The sequence below is a fragment of the Bidens hawaiensis genome, unplaced genomic scaffold (assembly GCF_021521415.1).
Source record: "Bidens hawaiensis isolate Kalapana, Puna unplaced genomic scaffold, B.hawaiensis_p1.1 tig00419509_1, whole genome shotgun sequence".
Classification (NCBI taxonomy): Eukaryota; Viridiplantae; Streptophyta; class Magnoliopsida; order Asterales; family Asteraceae; genus Bidens; species Bidens hawaiensis.
The window spans coordinates 391,204-411,240 of NW_027504884.1; the positions used below are offsets into that span (position 1 = coordinate 391,204).

The 20,037-nt window shown below is 33.5% G+C and overlaps 1 protein-coding gene and 1 pseudogene across 2 annotated transcripts; both read right to left on the reverse strand.

The window, feature by feature from the left end:
* Positions 1–1,202: 1,202 nt before the first annotated feature.
* On the reverse strand, positions 1,203–13,955 carry LOC143609193 (ubiquitin carboxyl-terminal hydrolase 5-like; annotated as a pseudogene). The gene is made up of 13 exons (XR_013149380.1): positions 13,603–13,955; positions 8,247–8,456; positions 8,010–8,153; positions 7,814–7,873; positions 7,375–7,470; positions 6,900–7,295; positions 5,673–5,813; positions 5,421–5,591; positions 3,861–4,118; positions 3,631–3,779; positions 2,568–3,019; positions 1,683–1,955; positions 1,203–1,578 (listed from the first exon to the last, which is right to left on the reverse strand). The product of XR_013149380.1 is annotated as a ubiquitin carboxyl-terminal hydrolase 5-like (transcript).
* Positions 13,956–14,971: 1,016 nt separating this feature from the next.
* On the reverse strand, positions 14,972–19,382 carry LOC143609181 (uncharacterized). The gene is made up of 7 exons (XM_077084008.1): positions 18,987–19,382; positions 18,075–18,174; positions 16,864–16,926; positions 16,625–16,739; positions 16,299–16,381; positions 15,429–15,490; positions 14,972–15,342 (listed from the first exon to the last, which is right to left on the reverse strand). The coding sequence occupies exons 1-7, from the start codon at positions 19,187–19,189 to the stop codon at positions 15,231–15,233; spliced, it is 738 nt and encodes a 245-aa protein (XP_076940123.1). The 5' UTR covers positions 19,190–19,382; the 3' UTR covers positions 14,972–15,230.
* Positions 19,383–20,037: the final 655 nt, after the last annotated feature.

The window sequence follows — 20,037 nt, forward strand, 5'->3', positions numbered from 1 at the left end:
CTAACTCACAAGTTTTGTTGTTTAGAGTATTGCATAATTGTAAATAGTATATCTTTGCTAATTGAGACCGGCTTGCTAAAGACTCAACAAATTTAAATGAGCTCGAGTTTAAAGATGAACTCGTTTGTTGGACGAGTACAACTTAAAATAGGTTCAAGGCCACCGAAAGTTATTAACATTTAAAAAACAGCTTATTGTTCTAATAATATGATCATACTAAATACACTATATGTAATTAAAACTCGAAAAAGAAAAAAAAATACGGAGGCATTTGAGATCCAACCAGTTCAATTTTCACGGTTTCATAGTTTAGCAGTTCAATAAACTTGGAACCAACCATTTCACCTTATTATATATGTATTTCTTCCGTATATTATTATAATCCTGAAGGACCATAATCACATTCACCATTTAAAAAAGACTTCAACTTAAAAAAGACTTCAACACAAACCGGGGATGAGTATCTTAATCGTCATAACTGTTAATTAAACCATAACCGACATAATCAAACCAATTTTAACCAATAACCGACATAACTGGTGGAACGGTTCAATGAATTTCCGAAAACCACCAAAGGTGGGTCAGTTTTGGTTAAAGATAATTCGAAACCCGTCATAACCGAACCGACCCATTTATTTAACCGACAATAAGTTTGGGATTAACCCCACCAAACATATTATGGATTAATACCATTTTGATGTTTTTGGTTCAACGTTTATTATCGACTTAACTTGAATTTCAATTGTTAGATTATATAACGCCCGTTATTTTTTAATATTTGATATTAATATTATGAATTATATATTTGTTGTATTATGTCATGTCGTTTTAAATGCAATATTTGGTACAAAACTTTCAGGCCCAATTACATTGTTTTGGTTACGGTTAAGTTAACCAACTCGCAATAACCTTTAAAAAAGATTTACCAGGACCGCCAAAATGGATCAATTATGGTCATGGGTTAGGCCTAATACCGACCCATGCACACCCTACAAACTAATGATTAAAAAAAATCGGTCAAAGGTTCAAACCCCCCAAACTTGCAAACTGACCGGTTCGGTTTCTAGTAGTTAGCAGCTCAATCCAAATTTTTGTGAAAACCGGTCAACCAAACCGTGAACATTAAATACCTACTTTTCCACAAATATTTTCTCACCTACACAAGCTAAGCTAACCAACGAAAACGAAAAAAGATCAAAAAAAAGGAAATCTACAGGACATAAGTAAAAAAAATCCCAACATAATAATCAATATAAAAAAATCCAGTTACTTCAAATAACCTAAACTCTAAAATCTTCCAAACCTCCAAAACCATCTAAGTTCTAGGGTAAATCCATGATCACAACAATATGGTCTCATCTTAAATAGAAACTGTTGTGAAATACGCTTACGAAGATATCACTTTAAAGAAGAAACGTTTTGAGCTGACGAAGAACGAGCCACACTGCTAACCGATGGTGCAACGGTGTTCACCCTCCTATAGAATAACACATAAGCAGCATTTGACTTCACATCATCTTCACCAATGGCTGAAACATGGTTATCGTCAAAGTTGTACCATTTGTTCTCATGGAGAAGCTGAAACAAACAAAACCAAAAAATTAAAAGAATAAATGCTATTGTAAGTTAGTTTTATTACATGTAAATATCTGATTTCGATTTCAGGACGGTAAGGAACAAACCTTGACATGTGCAGTATAGTGACCACTTCCAAGTTACCATAGTGATTTGCCAACGCATAAAGTTCATAAATTTGAGGACGATTATTGTTCTTGTTAGCAACATATTTGGTCAAGTCAAGTTCATGAATTGGAAAGTCGACCGATGTTTCAAGTTTACTTTTCATGGTTCTGCTATACGCGAATCTTTTTAAATGGATCACGAGCACCTCTGGAAGCCTCCAAAGATCTAACTTTTTACTTGCTTGCCTTCGCTCTTTGCATTGAGGACAAAACCTTTAAAAAATTAGATAACATTAATAAAATAAAGGCATTTTCACATATACCCCTACAAACTTAGAAAATATCGTATATACCCATGTGAAACAAATATATCATGCATGCCTTTACAAAGTAATTTATTAATCAAATATACTCAATCAATTAAAAACAATTTAATAAATGACCATTTTATCCTTATTTTCTAAAACTTCATAATTTCATATATGCCCATCTATACCTTCAAATATATTTTTGTTTATTTTTTACCCAATTTTAACTTTAATTTATTATTATTATTATATTTTTTAATTTTTACGTATACACGATAGTTTTCTCAAATTATAATATTGAACTTTTTTTGCTAATCGTTCGATTATCGTGTGATTATACTTGGTTCAATTGACTGATTCGAACATACAAATTCGATTTTTCAATTATCTGCTGTCGAGAGAGCAAAAGAGGAGAGACGATGATTCAATCCGCCTGCTAATCCTCGATGTCGATCAAAATCCAAATAAAAAATAGGGTTTAAAGAAATATAAATAGGAAGGGGTATATATGGAAATAAATACAATTGAAGAAAACAAAAGATAATCGCAACATAGGATTCGAAAGAGAAAAGCTAACCACATGTCTTCAGGTACTAAGGGTTCCTCATGCAGGAAAGCATCTATGCATGAATACAAAGAAAAAGGTTCAACGCGTGCTTTCTTTGGCGCGGACCCGTTTCTAGAAACTTCTGGTAAGTTCTCCAAATAATGCATATCAAATTTGTTCATAAGTTGTTGAGACCAATCAATATAAAGCATCACCGACAATAAAGATGAAGGCAACTTAATGGCTGTCTCTTCTTCATTTGAGATATCAATCGGGTCATTGTTTTTTATGACCAACTTTAAAGGAAATTTGATTAACGAGTCGCCGTTGGTGGCAGAAGGCGGGCCTGATGATGTAACAGGTTTTAGCATGGGAGAGAGAGCATTGTTTGAGCTATTAACTGAATATCGCCTTGTGTAATCGTTGCATCGTTAAAGATTGGAAAAACGAGTGGTGTCCCAAAAGGCTTCCATGTTCCTTCCCTAAACAAACAAAAAGTAATATTAAACAAACAGTATATTCAAAACCAACTCTAGAGTATAATAATAATAAATAATAGAAGTTAGATTAGGTTTACTAGTTGGCAGCTTATTTAGTCCAAAAAATAGAAAAATGGTCCCTGTGGTTTGACCATATTGCAAATTTAGCCCCCTGTTAGTTTTTAATCGAAAAGTGATGTCATGTGCCATTCATGTAAGGGTAATTGTGTCTTTTCAAATTTGGACTATAGTAAAATACTCTTTCAAACTTCAGAACTCCTAAATTCGACTTCACCACTTTCGATTATGCACTGAATCTTTGATTTTGCATTGATTGAAGGTTATGAAGCCGACGTTAGGGGTTCTAGAGTTTGAAGGAGTATTTTATTAGGGTTCCAAATTTGAAAAAACATAATTACCCTCACATGCATGGCACATGACATCACTTTTTCGTTAAAACTAACTGAAATTAACAATGGAAAAAAACATGCAACCCTCCCACAGATGTTTGGACTAAATTTGCCATTTTTAAACATGTGGATCAAACTTGCAATATGGTCAAACCACAAGATCATTTAGTCCAAAAATATATTAAAAAATAATCATTAACTTACGGGTCTTCACGACGGTTGACCAACACAAGATATCTGCTGTCAATCATTGATGTAGGGATTTTGTAAGCAGTAATGCACGCATCATCCTTGATGGAAGATAAAGACATGTTTGGGTCTTCAAAGAACCAATGAATGACATGATCTTGAATCTGAACAATACAGTTCTTTTTACTCAGAATGACACAAACATACCTTAATATAGTAACCACTTAATTCAAAATATTATTCACCTCAGTCAGCAGAATTTTCTCGTTTGGTTTTATTGAACACATATTGCCAATTGCTTGTATCAATTCTCGGAAACGGCCTGATTTTGGTACACTTACTGTGCATATAACAGGAATCACGCTACCATCACAGCTAAAAACCGTCACTGTCATTGTACGAGGTTTGGCTGATTGAAGTGGCAAGGAGAGATACATAAACGGGTCAAATGTAACCGAGATTTTATCACTTACAGGACAAATGAAAGTTGACTTGTACTGTCCCTGTCAAATAAAAAAGAGAAAGGAACTGGTTTTATTAATTATTGTACAGATATAAAGAAATAACAGGTCATTTTTTTTATCTCTAGCAGGTAGTCCTGCAACTAAACGAACGTTTAGTGCACCATTGGGCTGAAGTTCGTTTATTTAATAAACGAATGAACACAAGCACCGTTTTTTGTTCATTTAGGTAAACGAACAAACATGAAAGCATGTCTCGTCTGTTCATTTATGTTCGTTACTTTAGATTTTTTTAAGTTCGTTCGTTTATATATTTATATATTTTTGAAATCCATTACAATTTAATATAGCTTTATGAAATAAAAAAATCACCCGTTAGAATTTAGTTTGGTTTTATTATGATTTTCAGGACCAACAGATTGATATTCACAGTTACTTTTATTTTGTGTTCGCTCAATCATCTTCAGTTATATTCATCTATGCTCAGTTTTGTTCATTCGTTTATGTTCGTTTACGTTCGTGAACCAATCGTTGATATTGCTATCCAAGGAAAATAAACGAACATGAAAACGATCATTTTCTTAACGAGTGAACACGAACAAGAAAGTGTTGTTAGCATAGTTGCCAATAGCGAATAGCGGTCAATAGTGACGACCTACCCATATGCTACGTCGCGATAGCGATGAAATAGCGCCCGCTACTTTGTGTTTAGCGGTAAGGCAGTAGAAACATTTTAAAACAAAAATTACAGTTTTCATTCAGAAAATTAAACTTTTGTGGTGGAATTGGTGGAAGGTGCTGCTGTTTGGTCAATAAGCAGGTTTTAACAGTTTTTGATATTATAAAATAAAAACAAAAACAAAAACAAAAACAAAAACAAAAAAAAAAGAAAAAAAATACCTAACTACCGCTATTATCACACTAAATGATCGCTAACCTGCAGTAGCGCTTGTTTGGTTAAAGTTAAATGAACGAACATGAACATGCACCGTTACAGGCCGACTAACAGGTTGAAAAAACATTTTGCAGTAAAAGTAAGTCCCTCAAACCAATGTGTATTTTTAATGCATAAAACCGCCTAACTCATTTTTATATGAAAATGAACCTATTTTTAACAATACATCATTTCATCATATCCGACACTCTAAATGTTTGTAAAATAATTTAAAAAATTTGGAGTTTTGGGTCAACCTGACCCAGCCCGTTTTGATCCATTACCCAACCCATCCATCTTGCCATCTTTACTAAGCACTATATGCAAAATCATGATTTAAATATAGATTTCAAATAAATTAATTTTAAAAACTAACAATCTTGGAAAATTAAATTAAAAATCATACTCACTTGGCAGACATCGACAATGATTGAATCATTACGTGCTATGTGGTTAGCCCAATATTCATCAGCAACTTGTTCATCTGAACGATCATCTGCGTCACTAGATTTGATATATGGTTTCTTTCTCACACGGTTTAGATCCTCATGAAGCCCATCAAGCAAAAAAGCAAGAAGTTCCTGACCCAAAAAAAACATTTCATAATTTCAACTAATGCATCAAACCTTAAACTCCTGAAACCTCAATGTCCCACAACAAACCTGAGAATCATGCTGATTATGTCCTCCAAACTGTGGTGCAAAACGGGCCAGTTTGGCTTTGAAAGCCCGTGGAGCAAATGCAGTCCGTCCTGGGGCCCACAACCTCCTCAGCAATTCACAAAATGCCATAGCTAACTCCCCCTACATATCATTTCTTTTTGTTAACATAAACTACATTGTAATAATGCATTTGTACCAAGTCATACGATCATATGACCAATCTGACAGATTCACCGTTTTGACCCCTCACCCCTCAAGTTAGAGTTTGACAGTTTGGTGACTTTGGCCCCCCCAAATACCATCAATCATTTGAATTGTTTATCGCACTATTATCAGGGGTTTAAACGAGGCTCAAGCTCAGCACGTTTAACCCACAGAGAGCTCGAGCTCAACTCGTTTTGAGCTACCTAAAGCTCAAGCTCAGCACGTGAGTAATTTTTCAAGCTTGAGCTCGGATTGACCTCAGATCGCTTATTATTTATTATTTAATTTATGTATAAATATAATTATTTTTTATACATATTTGTATATATAACATACGCCCTGCTTGCGGTGCGCGCATATAATGTATATATGTGTGAACCCTCGGGTGGGCAAAAGTAAAATTGCACTAATTTTGACGTTATTTTACTAATCTCGTGAAAATAACGTTAAAAGTGACGGAAGGTTAATCAGGCATCATGTGGTGGCGTTGATAGCCGAAAGACAAGGGCACATGCACCAATCAGCCGGTGTCCCGATGATTGAGTGCTATGTGCCTTATGTCCAAGGCTTGATGCAAAACTACTATCGAGCCGGGGGTCTCACCGGAAGCAGCCTCTCTATCCCTATGGGATAGAGGTAAGGCTGTCTACATCTTACCCTCCTCAGACCCTACCATAGCATTGCTATTGGTGGGATATACTGAGTACGATGATGATGATGATGATGATGATGATGATTTGTATATATAACATAATATATATTATATATTAAACATATTAAATTGAAATTATATAGTAATAGTCTCATTTATGCTTGCGCTTGTATAAGCTCAGCTCGATTCGAGCTTTTAGCGACCCAGTCTCGAGTAATTCACGAGCGGCTTGGCTCGTTTATACCCCTACCTATTAATCACAAACATAAACATCCGTTTTAGCCACCTTGGAATATAAATAGCACTAGACACTTCATTCAAATTTCGAAAACAGGATGTTACAAATTTTTTGGGTTATGGTTGAGAAATACCTCCATGCCAAGAGGATTTTGCCAGTTTATTTCTTGATGGAAATCTCCATTGAAGAATCTAGCAAACTCGGGTGTATGAACAAGGCATTGAATTGCACAGTTCATGAAACATGTATTTCCAAAATTCAGCAAACCAATTTGACCAACGCAAGAACCCCTAGTGCTAACACCAAAAGAAGCTGGTCCCTTTTCTGTTGCAAGAGGCAAGTTCTGAAATTTTGCAATCTTTGAATTGTTGTAGCTTTTAGAGAAACCGTTGTTTGTAGAGGAGCCTACTGCATTTGAGTGGTTTGAACTAGAAGGATCTGAAACTGCCACATGACCGTTCCCCAAAGAACTGTTAACTTTAACAGCAGCTCTGTAGATGCCACTGTTATCAATGACTTCCACTAGAATCTGTAATCACCAGAAACAAGAAATGTGAAGCAAGTATAACTTAAAATATTGTGAAGTAAGACAAAATAAAGTAACTTACATCCTGGTCCGTTTGAATGTGGACATTATCAAGTGTTTTATCTAGGTCAGTCAACAAAGCATGTTTTCGACGACCATAGTAATCCCAGATATTTACCTGACAGATATAAAAAACATGAAAAAAAAGTGTAAGCTATTAAGAAAGATAATCAAAAGGTGAAAGTAGAGATAACTCCGACCCATCTGCATATGAACGGATCGATTCGGGTTATGTTTTATCTTTAGCGGTTCAAATGAGTAAAATGAAAAAAAATATATAAATAGATCACTGTTGTAGTAATCATAAAGTATTTATTACAAATTATTTTGAAATTTTGGACAAAAAGTTTTGGGCCAGTCAAATTGACATGTAAAAAATTTACCCATTTGACCCGATACCCAACCCTGAGCCCGCTCTAAAAACCAACCCTATGTAAAAGATTCTAGTAAAACATCATTACTTGATCTGATGTAAGACTAAAGATCTCACAAGCTCTCCTGTATAGTTCTCCAACTGTTTCCTGTCCAGAAATATTTAACATCTTGTGAAAACCAGAATTGCTACATATTTTTTCACAAAAAAAAGGAGACAATACGGTTCTTTTTAATTTAAAAAAAATGCAGAAATTCGTTATCATATAAAGAGCACAGATGTACCCTTCTGCTAATTCTTATGAAAGACTGATCAACCCTTGGAACCAAGTGCAAATGAAGGCGTAGAGGATAAACTTCTACAGTTAATTCTGTTTTTGATGAACCACGGTTATAAGTTTCCTAGACAACGTGGGACCCCCACCATACCTGCACTCAAAAAATTCATACAACCATATATTTGAATAACATTAATGACAATTAAAGAGAAAATAATCAGGCAGGTTCAAACTTCAAACTAACCATGCATAAAACTGATTCCAAATTTTTTCAGTGACCAATATGTAATCAGTACCCTCAATTAATGTATCATGAATATCAATAACTGAATTATCAGGTGATAAATCACGGATCAATTCAGTATTGTCAATTCTTGACGGCCTCTGCAAAATACTTGAGCTGCTATCAGTTGTAGGGTTTTGATTGACAAATGCAGACCAAGTTCGCCACCATCTGTCACAAAACAGTAAAAAATATGATAAGGACTTTATAATTTATATGAACATATAAACATACATACTACACGTAACTCCCTCTTTCCAAATTTTTCTTCCTCTTTAACAATGTCTATGAAATATTAACAGCCTCTAATACCAATAAATTGTTATCTTAGGAGTTAACAATGAATTTGGTTACATACAATCTTATAGATCTACATAATATCAGATTTTATACCATAGAAACTCATAACCACATCCAAATACATACATTATGGCTTAGTGAATGCCAATACCCTAACCTTTTATAAAAAGATCCAGAAATTCACCAGCATAAAGATCAAGTAATTCATACAGATAAAGATCAAGAAACTTAGAAGCATCTAAAGGAAGCACATTATATAGTCCCAACACCGGATCCACTAGATCTATACTGAACCCCTAAATTTTTAGATAAACATCAAGAAGCTCACCACCATAAAGATCAAGAAATTCTCCAGCACCTAAAAGAAGTATGTGTATAGTCAAAGACAACGAATCCACTAGATCTAAACTAAAACCTTTATTTTTTCAAACTACTGAAAAAGGATCAACAAATTCAACTCCCATCTCAAAAGATTTATACACATAACAAAAGACGGGAAAATTCACTATACATATATGCATTTGGATTACCTAAAAGAGAGTAAATAATAATTATCGCCTTCTTTGACTTGCAGTTCATCTTCTAGAGTAATGCCTATCATCACTTGTCTTTGTTGCTCTGGTGACAACTCTGTCACGCTACCATTATCGGTCTCTCCCGTGCTTTCATACACAAAGATTTTTGAGGCGGCGTTGAGGATGTCTCTAAAAAGGGTGTAAAGCTTAGCTGCTTAGTAATAACGCAAAGCGGTGGAACAGATTTGTGTAATTATATCCTCTGATACACTAAATAACTATTCTCTAAAAATGTCCACATTTGCTTTTGAGCCGTATTAGTAAATGTGTTATGCCGTATAAAAATCTATGATATTCTTCCCTTCTAGTGGCCCAAGCCCAATGGGCCTAAATAGAACAAGCTGACAGACAATCTATAAAATCAAACCTAAGTTAATAGTTCATATACATTTTGTAATTATGACACCTAGGCTAATAACTTTTGTGTGTAAGCCTCTAAAAATATTTAGCTATGAGCATGAATGTGAGTGTGTTTTTTGTTTAGAGAGAATAAATTTCCCTTCACATACGATTGGTATGTATGCCCACAAGCTCCCACGCAACAAGTTCAAGTATTTCATAGTTGAAAGTACTAAAAACATATTTATGAAAACATCAATATTGCACTATACTATAGCAATGTACTAGGAAGATAGAACTTTCCAAAACAAACATATTAAAAGCCATTCATGTGAATTTTAAAATTACTCATAAGGTTTGTTTCCCAAAATGCAAATAGAAATATTATGCCAACTAAATTTGGTGGTGTACATACTTTGTGGCGATGACTATGAAATATATAGAATATTAGCTTGTAATTAAGTTGTTCTAACTAATATGAAGTGTCCCAAATCATAAGTTCAGCTATCTCCATGAGACGGAGGAAGTACTAAGACAATTGTAAATATGAATGATATTGTTATGGTTTCAATATTCTCCTAAAGAATATTCCGTTTCTCCCAAAGACCTCATTTTCTCAATTTTAGTTTTTGTATATCTTTCTTACAACAGCCACCTTTTTCTTTTTATACAACACAAACACTGCAACAAAATAGCTGAAATGTGCGGTACAAACCCATACTTTTTGCATTTTGCTAAGATATGCTTTCATATCATCAAACTATTAAAGTGCATCTCTTTCTTTCAAACCTATGTACTGATAATTTTTCATCTGAGTCTCTAGTTATAGGGGTAAACTTTGCATAGCATCGTTTGTATCCCTCTCTAATAATAAGACCAGTAGGTGAAGTGAAGTTTTAGGCCAATTATCAAGAACTAAGTTTAACTAGGATGAATATAGCTTCGAAATGACAATAAGATTCACAATAGCAATTAAGACGTGACTCTGTACATGAATACGCACAGAACGTTTATTCAATGATTCAATCATATTTTAGTTATTGTGATTCTCAAAGTTAGAGAGAAAGAAACACATATCAAAAAGATCTTTTAAGGTGTAAATCACAAAAACAAGTGGTAACTAAAAAATCTAAGTTAACATCAAAGGATTGGAAGCTAAAATCACATCTTTTTTTTTCAACTTTCGAGTATAATCTAAGATCAATAGTCAATGCTTATTCATAAAGATGATTATTACAGTATTACATCAAAGCCAAAGACTAACGTTTACTAAATAAGTTATCTTAAGAGTTAAAGATTGAGGGACTCCCTTAACTTCTAAAATCTGGATTGGTGTCACATTTAGTTGTATAAATGTATATACATTTGATCTCAAACCATAGAAAGTTTCATCAGTTAAAAGATCTATCTACCTAAACTCATGCCTTTCAATGGCGTAGCTTCAACTGTTATCGATGACCAAAAACAACTACCAAAATAGCAAATTCATCTAATTAAACCACAAACTATACACAGTGACTATGACCTAAACTACAGGAGCATCAAACTAAACTAGCTGTTAACCCTAATCTTCCAAAACCTCTAAATTCAAAAGCAAAAGGACCTGCAAATTCAATCATCATCTCAAACTTGCAACCTATAGTGATTACAAACTGTTCTTTTTCCCCAACTCATAGTTATTAATAGCGCTAGGCACACTCAAGGCGCATAGGTCTCGCCTAGGGCCTAGGCGCAAAGCGCAAAAAAAGCGAGGGCCTGAGAAAATAAAAGCGCACCTAAATGAATAAAACTAAAGATATGTATGTATTAGAAAAATAATACTATTATTCAAATATACAAAGCAAAAGCTATTATGTAATACACATAAAAATTAAAAATTAAAAAAATAAGTTTAAAATTTTATAATATAAAGATTAGAAAAGTAAAAAGATAGTTTTAAAATTAAAAATTTATTTGATTTAGCCTATCATTTATGAAAAAGAAATCTTATGTTATCAATTGATTTGAAAAGTCAAACATGCTGTTACTGTAGCAAAACATGTTAATAGCAGCAAAGCTGCAAACAGTGCACAACAGAGCTGCAAACAGTGCATATGCTTTACTTTAAAATAAATAATAATAATAAACTTGTAGCAGCTTTCCTGTGCTTTAAAGCATGTACACGATAACACAAAAAAGGCTATCCTCCGTTTCCAGGTAACTCTTCTCCATTTCAGACCGAAATTTCCAAGTTTTGGCCGGAATCTGACCGAAATTTTCAAATTTTAGCCGGAATCTTGCTGGAAGCGCGCCTCGACCACCACCAGGCGCTTTACTTGCGCTGGGCCTTGAATTAGCGCCTAGGCGTGCGCCCAGTGCGCTTTTAATAACTATGCCCAACTAAAACCTAATTCTCATCATACATACTATTTCATCATCGATTCCACCGAACTAGTTGTTAACCCTAATCTTCAAAAACCTCTACATTTAAAAGCAAAGATATCTTCATATTTCAATCATTATCTCAAAATTGCAACCTATAGTCATTACTCAAACTATTTCTTTTCCAAATAAAACCTAATTATTATCATACATACTGGATATCACCATCAAAAACTACCTATTTATCTTCAAATCCACTGACACTCACAATTTCAGTAAACTAAGTCTAGAGCAGGCATAATGAAGATCAGATATGTATATGAACTTATGATCATTATTACTTTTGATTAATCAAACAAAATGTATCTCCTTAATTACTCCAAATATGTACATTGACTATAACCTAAACTACAAAAGCATCAAACTAAACCAGTTATTAACCCTAATATTCCAAAGCCTCTACATTCAAAAGAAAAAGGATCTGTAAATTCAATCATCATCTCAAATATTGCAACCTACAGTGAAAGTTTCATCAGGTAAACGCCTCACCTTACCTAAACTCATGTCTTTCAATGACTTAGCTTCAACTATTATTAATGACCAAAAACAACTACCACAATAGCAAATTCATTTAACTAAACCACAAATCACAGAGTGACTATGACCTAAACTACAGAAGCATCAAATTAAACCAGTTGTTAACCCTAATCTTCAACCGAAAGCACGAGGATCTGCAAACCTATAGTGATTGCAAACTGTTCAGTGTCTCCAATTAAAACCTAATTCTCATCATACACACTCTACATCACCATCAAAACCTACTTATTCATCATCATACTAACTATTAATAACAGGCATAATGAAGATCAGATATGTATATGAACTTATGATCATTATTACAATATTACCTTTGATTAATCAAACAAAATGTATCTCCTTCCTTGGAAGATACATTGACTCTGACCTAAACTACAGGAGCATCAAACTAAACCAGTTGTTAACCCTAATCTTCTAAAACCTCCAAATTCAAAAGAAAACAGATCTTCAAATTCAGTCATCATCTCAAAACTGCAACCTAGTGTGCTCACAAAGTGTTAGTTTTCCCCAACTAAAACCTAATTATCATCATACATACAATATATTACCATCAAAACCTACTTATTCATCACCATCATACTAAGTATTACAAAATATAATCATTATTACCTTCACAAATTACCTAAACTACAAAAGCATCAAACAAAACCAGTAGTTAACCACTAACTAAACCCTAAACATCCAAACCCTCTACATTCAAAAGCAAGAAGATCTGCAAATTCAATCATCATTTCAAACTTGCAACCTACAGTGTTCACAAACTGTTCATATTTTCATATTCCCCAACTAAACCCTAATTCTCATCATGCATACAATACATCACCATCAAAACCTACTTATTCATCATCACACTAACTATTACAAAACATAATTCATCATCATCCCTTTGAAGATACATTAACTATGACCTAAACTACAAAAGCCTCAAACTAAACCAGTTATTAACCCTAATCTTCCAAAACCTCTACATTCAAAAGCCAGAGGACACTATATATTGGAAATTCAATCATCATCTCAAAACTACAACCTACAGTGCTCACAAACTGTTCATATTCCCAAACTAAAACCTAATTCACACCATACACACTATATAAACCTGCAGCATCTAATTCACTGTATTACAAAACATAATCAGTAACTACTACCTTTGATTGATCAAGCAGAATGTATCTCCTTCCTTCGCCTGAGCTTCTCCATCAGCCATGACAATGTCTCGCATCACGAGGCGTTCTTCCTCCGGTGACCGTACCGGCGAACTAACGTCCATCATCAGAACCCCCGTCATAAGTTGTTCACTCAGTGTAATAGTAGAGAGTTATAATAAAGGCGTATTAATGTATGTATTATCATTATATTATAGTTTAAAGTCGGTGAAATTAGTTATAGAGTGTCGTTAACCGGCGGTGGTGTGACGCTATGATGATGATGAAGCATCCCTACCACGCCTATTATTATTTTTAGATGTCACCGGCGATGCTAATAAGACCTTGGATGCGGATATTTCGGGTGTTCTTCGGTTTGTTTTCTGGGTTCGGGTTTCGGTTTCATCGAATATGTTTTAATAACGGGTTCATACCGAATGGTTGAACCGGTAATACCGTATCAGGACGAAGCTTAGCGAGTAGTAGTGTAAGTTTACCCGTTATCTCCGGGCCCTTTTGTTTTTTTGCACAGCAGTGTAAATTTACTCGTTTTCGCCTGAAAATTTGTATACGTAGTGTATGTTTACCCGTTATCGACTGAAATTTTGAGTCCTCCCCCCCCCCCCACCCTTTCCTCTGTTAATGATTTTTTTATATACATTTTGAGTCCCCCCACCCACCCCTTCTGCAGACGAATTTGTCCAAGCTTCGCCACTCCATATCAGACCGGTGTTTTTGGACGGTTTACTAGAACACTGAATTGACGGTTTTTTCTAAAATACCGATTTTACGCCTAAGTTATTTTCAATGTTTAGCGGACTATTTTTTTTGTTAAAAATTACTTTTAACCTAGCGATTAATATTGAAACGGGTAAAGTTTTAGATTTTTATTATAGATTATATTTTATTATGGAATCATATGCTTTTGAGTTATTTTTTGAGTTAAAATTGCTTTTATATGAAATTGCAAGGTAAAATGTTTAACAATGTTGAACTTCCCAATATAACCCGGTTTAATTGGTTGTACCGTTTTTTAGCGAGATCTGATATGAGTTAAAAACCAATTTTAAAACATTGCTTCGGATTTCAAAGTTATAAATCTTGAGCCGAACCCAACCCAAATCTCTTACAGTTTTATCGGGTTAGATTAATTGGGTTTTCTCGATCGAGATTCGTTTAAAAGTGACGGCCTTAAATTAGATATATGAATATGATCATAAAAATTTTTAAACATTCTTGAAATTGTAGACTTAAGGGTTATAACATTATAATATAATGGATGAGTTATGGGCTAACTAGAAATTAAATAAAAGAAAACAGTTTGATTTTCGTGATTATCTACTGAACTTCTAAACACGCTTTGTATTTATTGGGTTTTCAATAAATTTTCTTATTTCTTTCATAAAACTTGATTATAAATCGCCTTCGAAAAAACAGAACAAACTTTGAATCAACTTGATTCGATCCTACTATAATCTACAGAATCTTTCTTTTCGACTACACACATATTCACAAACATCTAGCATAAGCTTCAAAAACACAAGTAACCCAACTAAACGACATTTCATTTCGACAAGTAACTGGAAATAACATCATCTCCAGGTTTTAAGTACGAACCCAAGATGAAAGATTCAAGCTTTTTTCTGTAAAGATGATTGCGGAAGCATGGCGTTTGTGAGTTCCTCATTAAGCTTTACAGGCAGTGGCGGCATCTGCTTCATTATCTCCGGCATATCATTTAAGCTGCAATATACAATTTATAAATGTAAAATCAAAAGCCATTAAGAAAGTTAAATTTAAATATTTGCGGTGTAAGAAAGATGACGCACTCGTTCAAGATATTGACGATATTATTTTGCGCCTGGCAGAAGAGATTGATGTTCTCATGCACCTGCCACACAAAGAGAGCATTATTCAGGGGAAAAAATGTAAAATAGACTTTCAGCTAAACTGCAAGTAATTCTTGGCTCAATGGGCAGTCGTGTATTGAGTCAAAACGGTTACTTTCTAAATTGGTCAAAACTGCAAGTAATTCTCTCCATTTGGTTTCCGAAAATGGGACCCGCCGTCATTCATCCCTTTACGGACGACAAGATAAAAGACCAATGCAAGTTTCATATTTGAAAATAATAAAAACTTGCATAATTATCAAATCATACCCATTCAAAAAATAATTAAAATTTCATATTAAACCATTTTATAATATACAATTTACAATATGAATATATGATCAATATACCCTTTTCTTTCACCTCGCACTCCAAACTCTAAACTCTCATATTCTAATGCAAGTTTTAAGACAAGGGTATAAATGTCATACATTTAAATGACCAGTATACCCTTTTCTTTCACCTCACACTCCAAACTCTAAACTATCATATTCTAATGCAAGCTTTAAGACAAGGGTATAAATGTCAAACATTTAAATGACCAGTATACCCTTTACTTTCACCTCACACTCCAAACTCTCTCATTCTAATGCAAGTTTTAAGACAAGGGTATAAATGTCAAAACACTTGAAAACGATAATTTTAACCATTACGATCTTTTTCGTTCGGTAAATATGATATTATACCAAGTTTTGAGAAACATGAATTAAATTAACCCCATAATAAAAATTATAATTTTCTTAAACGGATAGTGCTTGGTTAAAAATCTGATAGAACTAATTCAAGTATTCATCAACACTGCGTATTTACCTTAAAAGCAGCAAAATTTGCAGAAATTTGATCGAACGCCTGAGCATTCTGCTCAAGAAGCTGCCCTGCTGTACCACCAATCGCTGCATCAAGAAACACCCACAACTTACAACTTATTTAATATTAATGAGAATTGAGAACTAAACAATCATGCATTTAATATTACTGACAAAAGCAAACATATTGTATAGTATAAGCAGTGTGTATATAATGATAATATATGTTATATGTTTGATTTCGAAAATATTTACATAAATTACTAGAAGTACATCATTTTGATCTTAATCATAATATGATTTGATTAAAAAATAAAAAAATGCAAAAACCTTTGTAAGAGATACCATCATCACTGTCCATAGAAACTGCTGATTGAGTATATGGTGGGCCGTTGGCACGGTTTGTAGTATGAGAAGACAACTTTGCCAACTCGGTTACCTTTTCCTGAATATAAGAAAAAAAACAAGAATAATTATCGTTCAAAATGCCCTTCTTCTACCGTTTGCTTCCGACCTTTTACCTATTTTGGGTTAAAAAGAATGATATCGTGAAAAGCTATAAAACGTACCTTTTTATCTTTGTTTTTCCTTGATGAATTATCCTCTTTCCTTCTCTTACCATTTTCCTTTTTCTGTAAATACAAAGAAGAAATTTGTGCAAATTTAGCACTATATAATAATCAGAGTACAGATTAGTTATGTTTCCCTTTAGCTTAGTCAACTAGTTTTGTCAAAAAAGATGGTCAAACAAGTGTTCTGCATCGTAATCTAAGCAGTTAATGCGGAAAAATATCGGATATCGGTTGAGGACCGATATTTGAGATATCGATAATCGCGGTGAGATATCAATAACTTTAATATCATGCATAATTCATATATATAGCACTTTAACGCTAACAATTAAATATACTCTCCTACTATTAACAAATTATCCTTTTGCAACTTGCAAAACACTAACAATTGTAGCAAGTAGGAACTGATTAAGACTCAAAACACTAACATTAAACACTAAACGTTGAAAACTAAGACTTAAAACACTGATATCGGGAATATCGATGATATATCGGTGAAATATCGGTCAATATCGCCAATATTAAAGGGTACCGATGTTCTGACCGATATTTCACATGAGGACCGATAACCGAGATTGACTGCATAGATCGTAATTGACTAATTGTCTTATGTATCACATTTAAAAAAAATGAACAGGTTTTGATGCGGTTCACACTTCTTTACTTAAAATCGGTTTTATATTGAACACACACACACACATAGGCGCGCTCAATGAGTCAATACACAACCAAATTTAAATAGAACTGTGAGAACCGCAAAATCCACTTGGTAGATATAATGGAAGTTAGAAGAGAGTGAGTAAACAGTTATATAACCGTCTTAACTTTTATGTATCAAATTTAAAGCAAAAGGTACAAGTGGACTATGCATTTCTCACAGTTGTAACAAAAATTGAGCAAGAATATTATGTTAAGTGTCTTAAAGAAGGGAAATATAATATAAAGTCTACCTAAATGATGACTTTTAAAACCGAAAAACAAATGTGAAAGGAATTCACTTTTATGACCAGCTGAAAAGTGAATTTGCCTTTTTTTCTAGATATACTTATATTTAAGTAAAACTATAGCATAACACAAAGTTGTAAGTGTTATTATGTCTGTAAGTTAGTTTACTAAATCAAAACAAATATCACTTATGGTTAATTTGAAATATGATTTTTTATCTCTATAATAAAAAGAAAAAAAGCTGGAAGGAAAATATATCATACTGTCATCCATCTACAACGAAGAGCCACATCCCTGACTGTTTTGTCTTGTAACTTCTTTGCAATTTTCGCGTAACGCAATACACTAGTATCTGAGGCATATCTGCATTTTATAAAAAAAGATGATCATAATTAAAGCTACGAAATTTGATATGTTCATTTAGGTGAAAACAAATGTTGGTAAAACTATTAGCTCAAGCACATAACCGTGAGATAATCACTAATCAATTAATCATACATCTAATTTATGAAACACGTAGTATGTTTGCGTACAAGACTTACTCGTAAGCATGTGTTCTTTCTATATTACTTGATGTACAAGACACTTGATTATGTTCACATTTCCAAATATCCAAAACCAATTAACAAAATTTTGTAAAAAAAATTAATAGATTGCACTCGATTTAGATGTTTTCACAGTATACTAAAAGACATTGAATAACCGACGTTAACCAAACCGGGCTTTTTCATCTATTATTGGAAAGTAAAATAAGATTTTGCTAAATCCTAAAAGTAATCCGATTTCGCAAAAACAACACATTTTATCACCACATCAAGAATCAATTATTCCATCATTTCGGCGGAAACTTTTAAAATCACTTATTATAAAGTATAAACATAAAAAACCAAACACCAATTCATCTTTACTTTTGTCCAACTTCAAATACACCATCTTAAGAATATTAACTTTTACTTTTGTAGCATCAAAATTCAACTACCACCAATTAACACTAAAACCAACCAATTTCCATATTCAGCAAAATTAACAAAAAACCAACAAACCCCATCTTAATTACCACCCACAAAACCCCAATTTACTAAAACCCCAAAAATTAGGTCAAAAAACATAAACCCTAAATCCCAATTCCAATAATAATAAATATTAATAATAATAATGATAATAAAAATACTAACTTTGTAAGCAATTCTTCCAACAGTGACTGTTCATCCGGAGCCCATTCAACCGATAAACCCGGGTTATGCCTCAAAGCTGACTGAGTAGGACCCACCGCCGAATTATCCGGCGCGCCGCCGTTAGTATTATTAGTGTTATTACCGGCGGCGTTACCATTTCCGTTGCTGGTTGACTCGTTGTTAGGGTTTGCACTCGCAGCCATCAATAAAAACACAAACTTTATCAAATTATTATTATTATTATTATGTATAAAGATTATTGTTATTATTATTATTATTATTATCCGTTTGCTGAGTGAATATAAAATTGAGATTCAAAGAACCCAATTTGGGAATTGAGGGCTTGCTGATGGATGAGAGAGAGAGAGAATCGGTGCGGTTATTATTATTATTATTATTATTTAATTAATTTATATTATCATTATTATATTATTATTTTTATTTTATTATTATTATTATTATATAACTAGTTTTTTACCCGGCGCGTTACGTCGGACAAGTTTGTAAAACTCGGACCGTGGTAAACTCAAGTGTTGTTGGGCCCAAACATTGAGCGGTAAGTCGAAGCGAATTCGGTCGGCTTCAGTGACGTGTTATTGTACCGGAATTAAAAACAAAAAGTATAAAAGTTGAGGTGGATCAATATGATGGCGTCAGTCAGTAAAACTCGAGCGTTGGTAAAAACCGATCGTTGTCAATTCCGAAACTAAAACAAAAGAAAGCATAAAAAATTGACATTCGTTCGGTTTTCATTACGATGACTTAAACTAAAGAAAAAAACAAACTTTTTAAATCAGTCTGGTGTCGCCAAGTGGCCTAATAAGACACTTGGGACACCAACTTTCTAGTTGTTATATATAATTATTATTATTATTATTATTATTATTTTATTATTTGAAGGAAAGATTCATGAGGCAATTTGACCCATCGGTAAAAGATGGTTCTACACGATTGATTGAAGTGAGGCGGTCCAATTATTATTATTTGCAACCCGTGAAGATGTTGGGACAAAACATGAATATAGTGATGGGACAAAACATGAATATAGTGA

Excerpts from the sequence above, each read along its gene's own strand:
- LOC143609181 (XM_077084008.1), bottom strand. The coding sequence starts at position 19,189 with ATGGCTGCGAGTGCAAACCCTAACAACGAGTCAACCAGCAACGGAAAT. Across the intron at positions 18,175-18,986 it reads TTGGAAGAATTGCTTACAAA|ATATGCCTCAGATACTAGTG; the intron begins GTTAGTATTTTT and ends TATAAAATGCAG. Across the intron at positions 16,382-16,624 it reads TGATGGTATCTCTTACAAAG|CGATTGGTGGTACAGCAGGG; the intron begins GTTTTTGCATTT and ends TTCTTGATGCAG.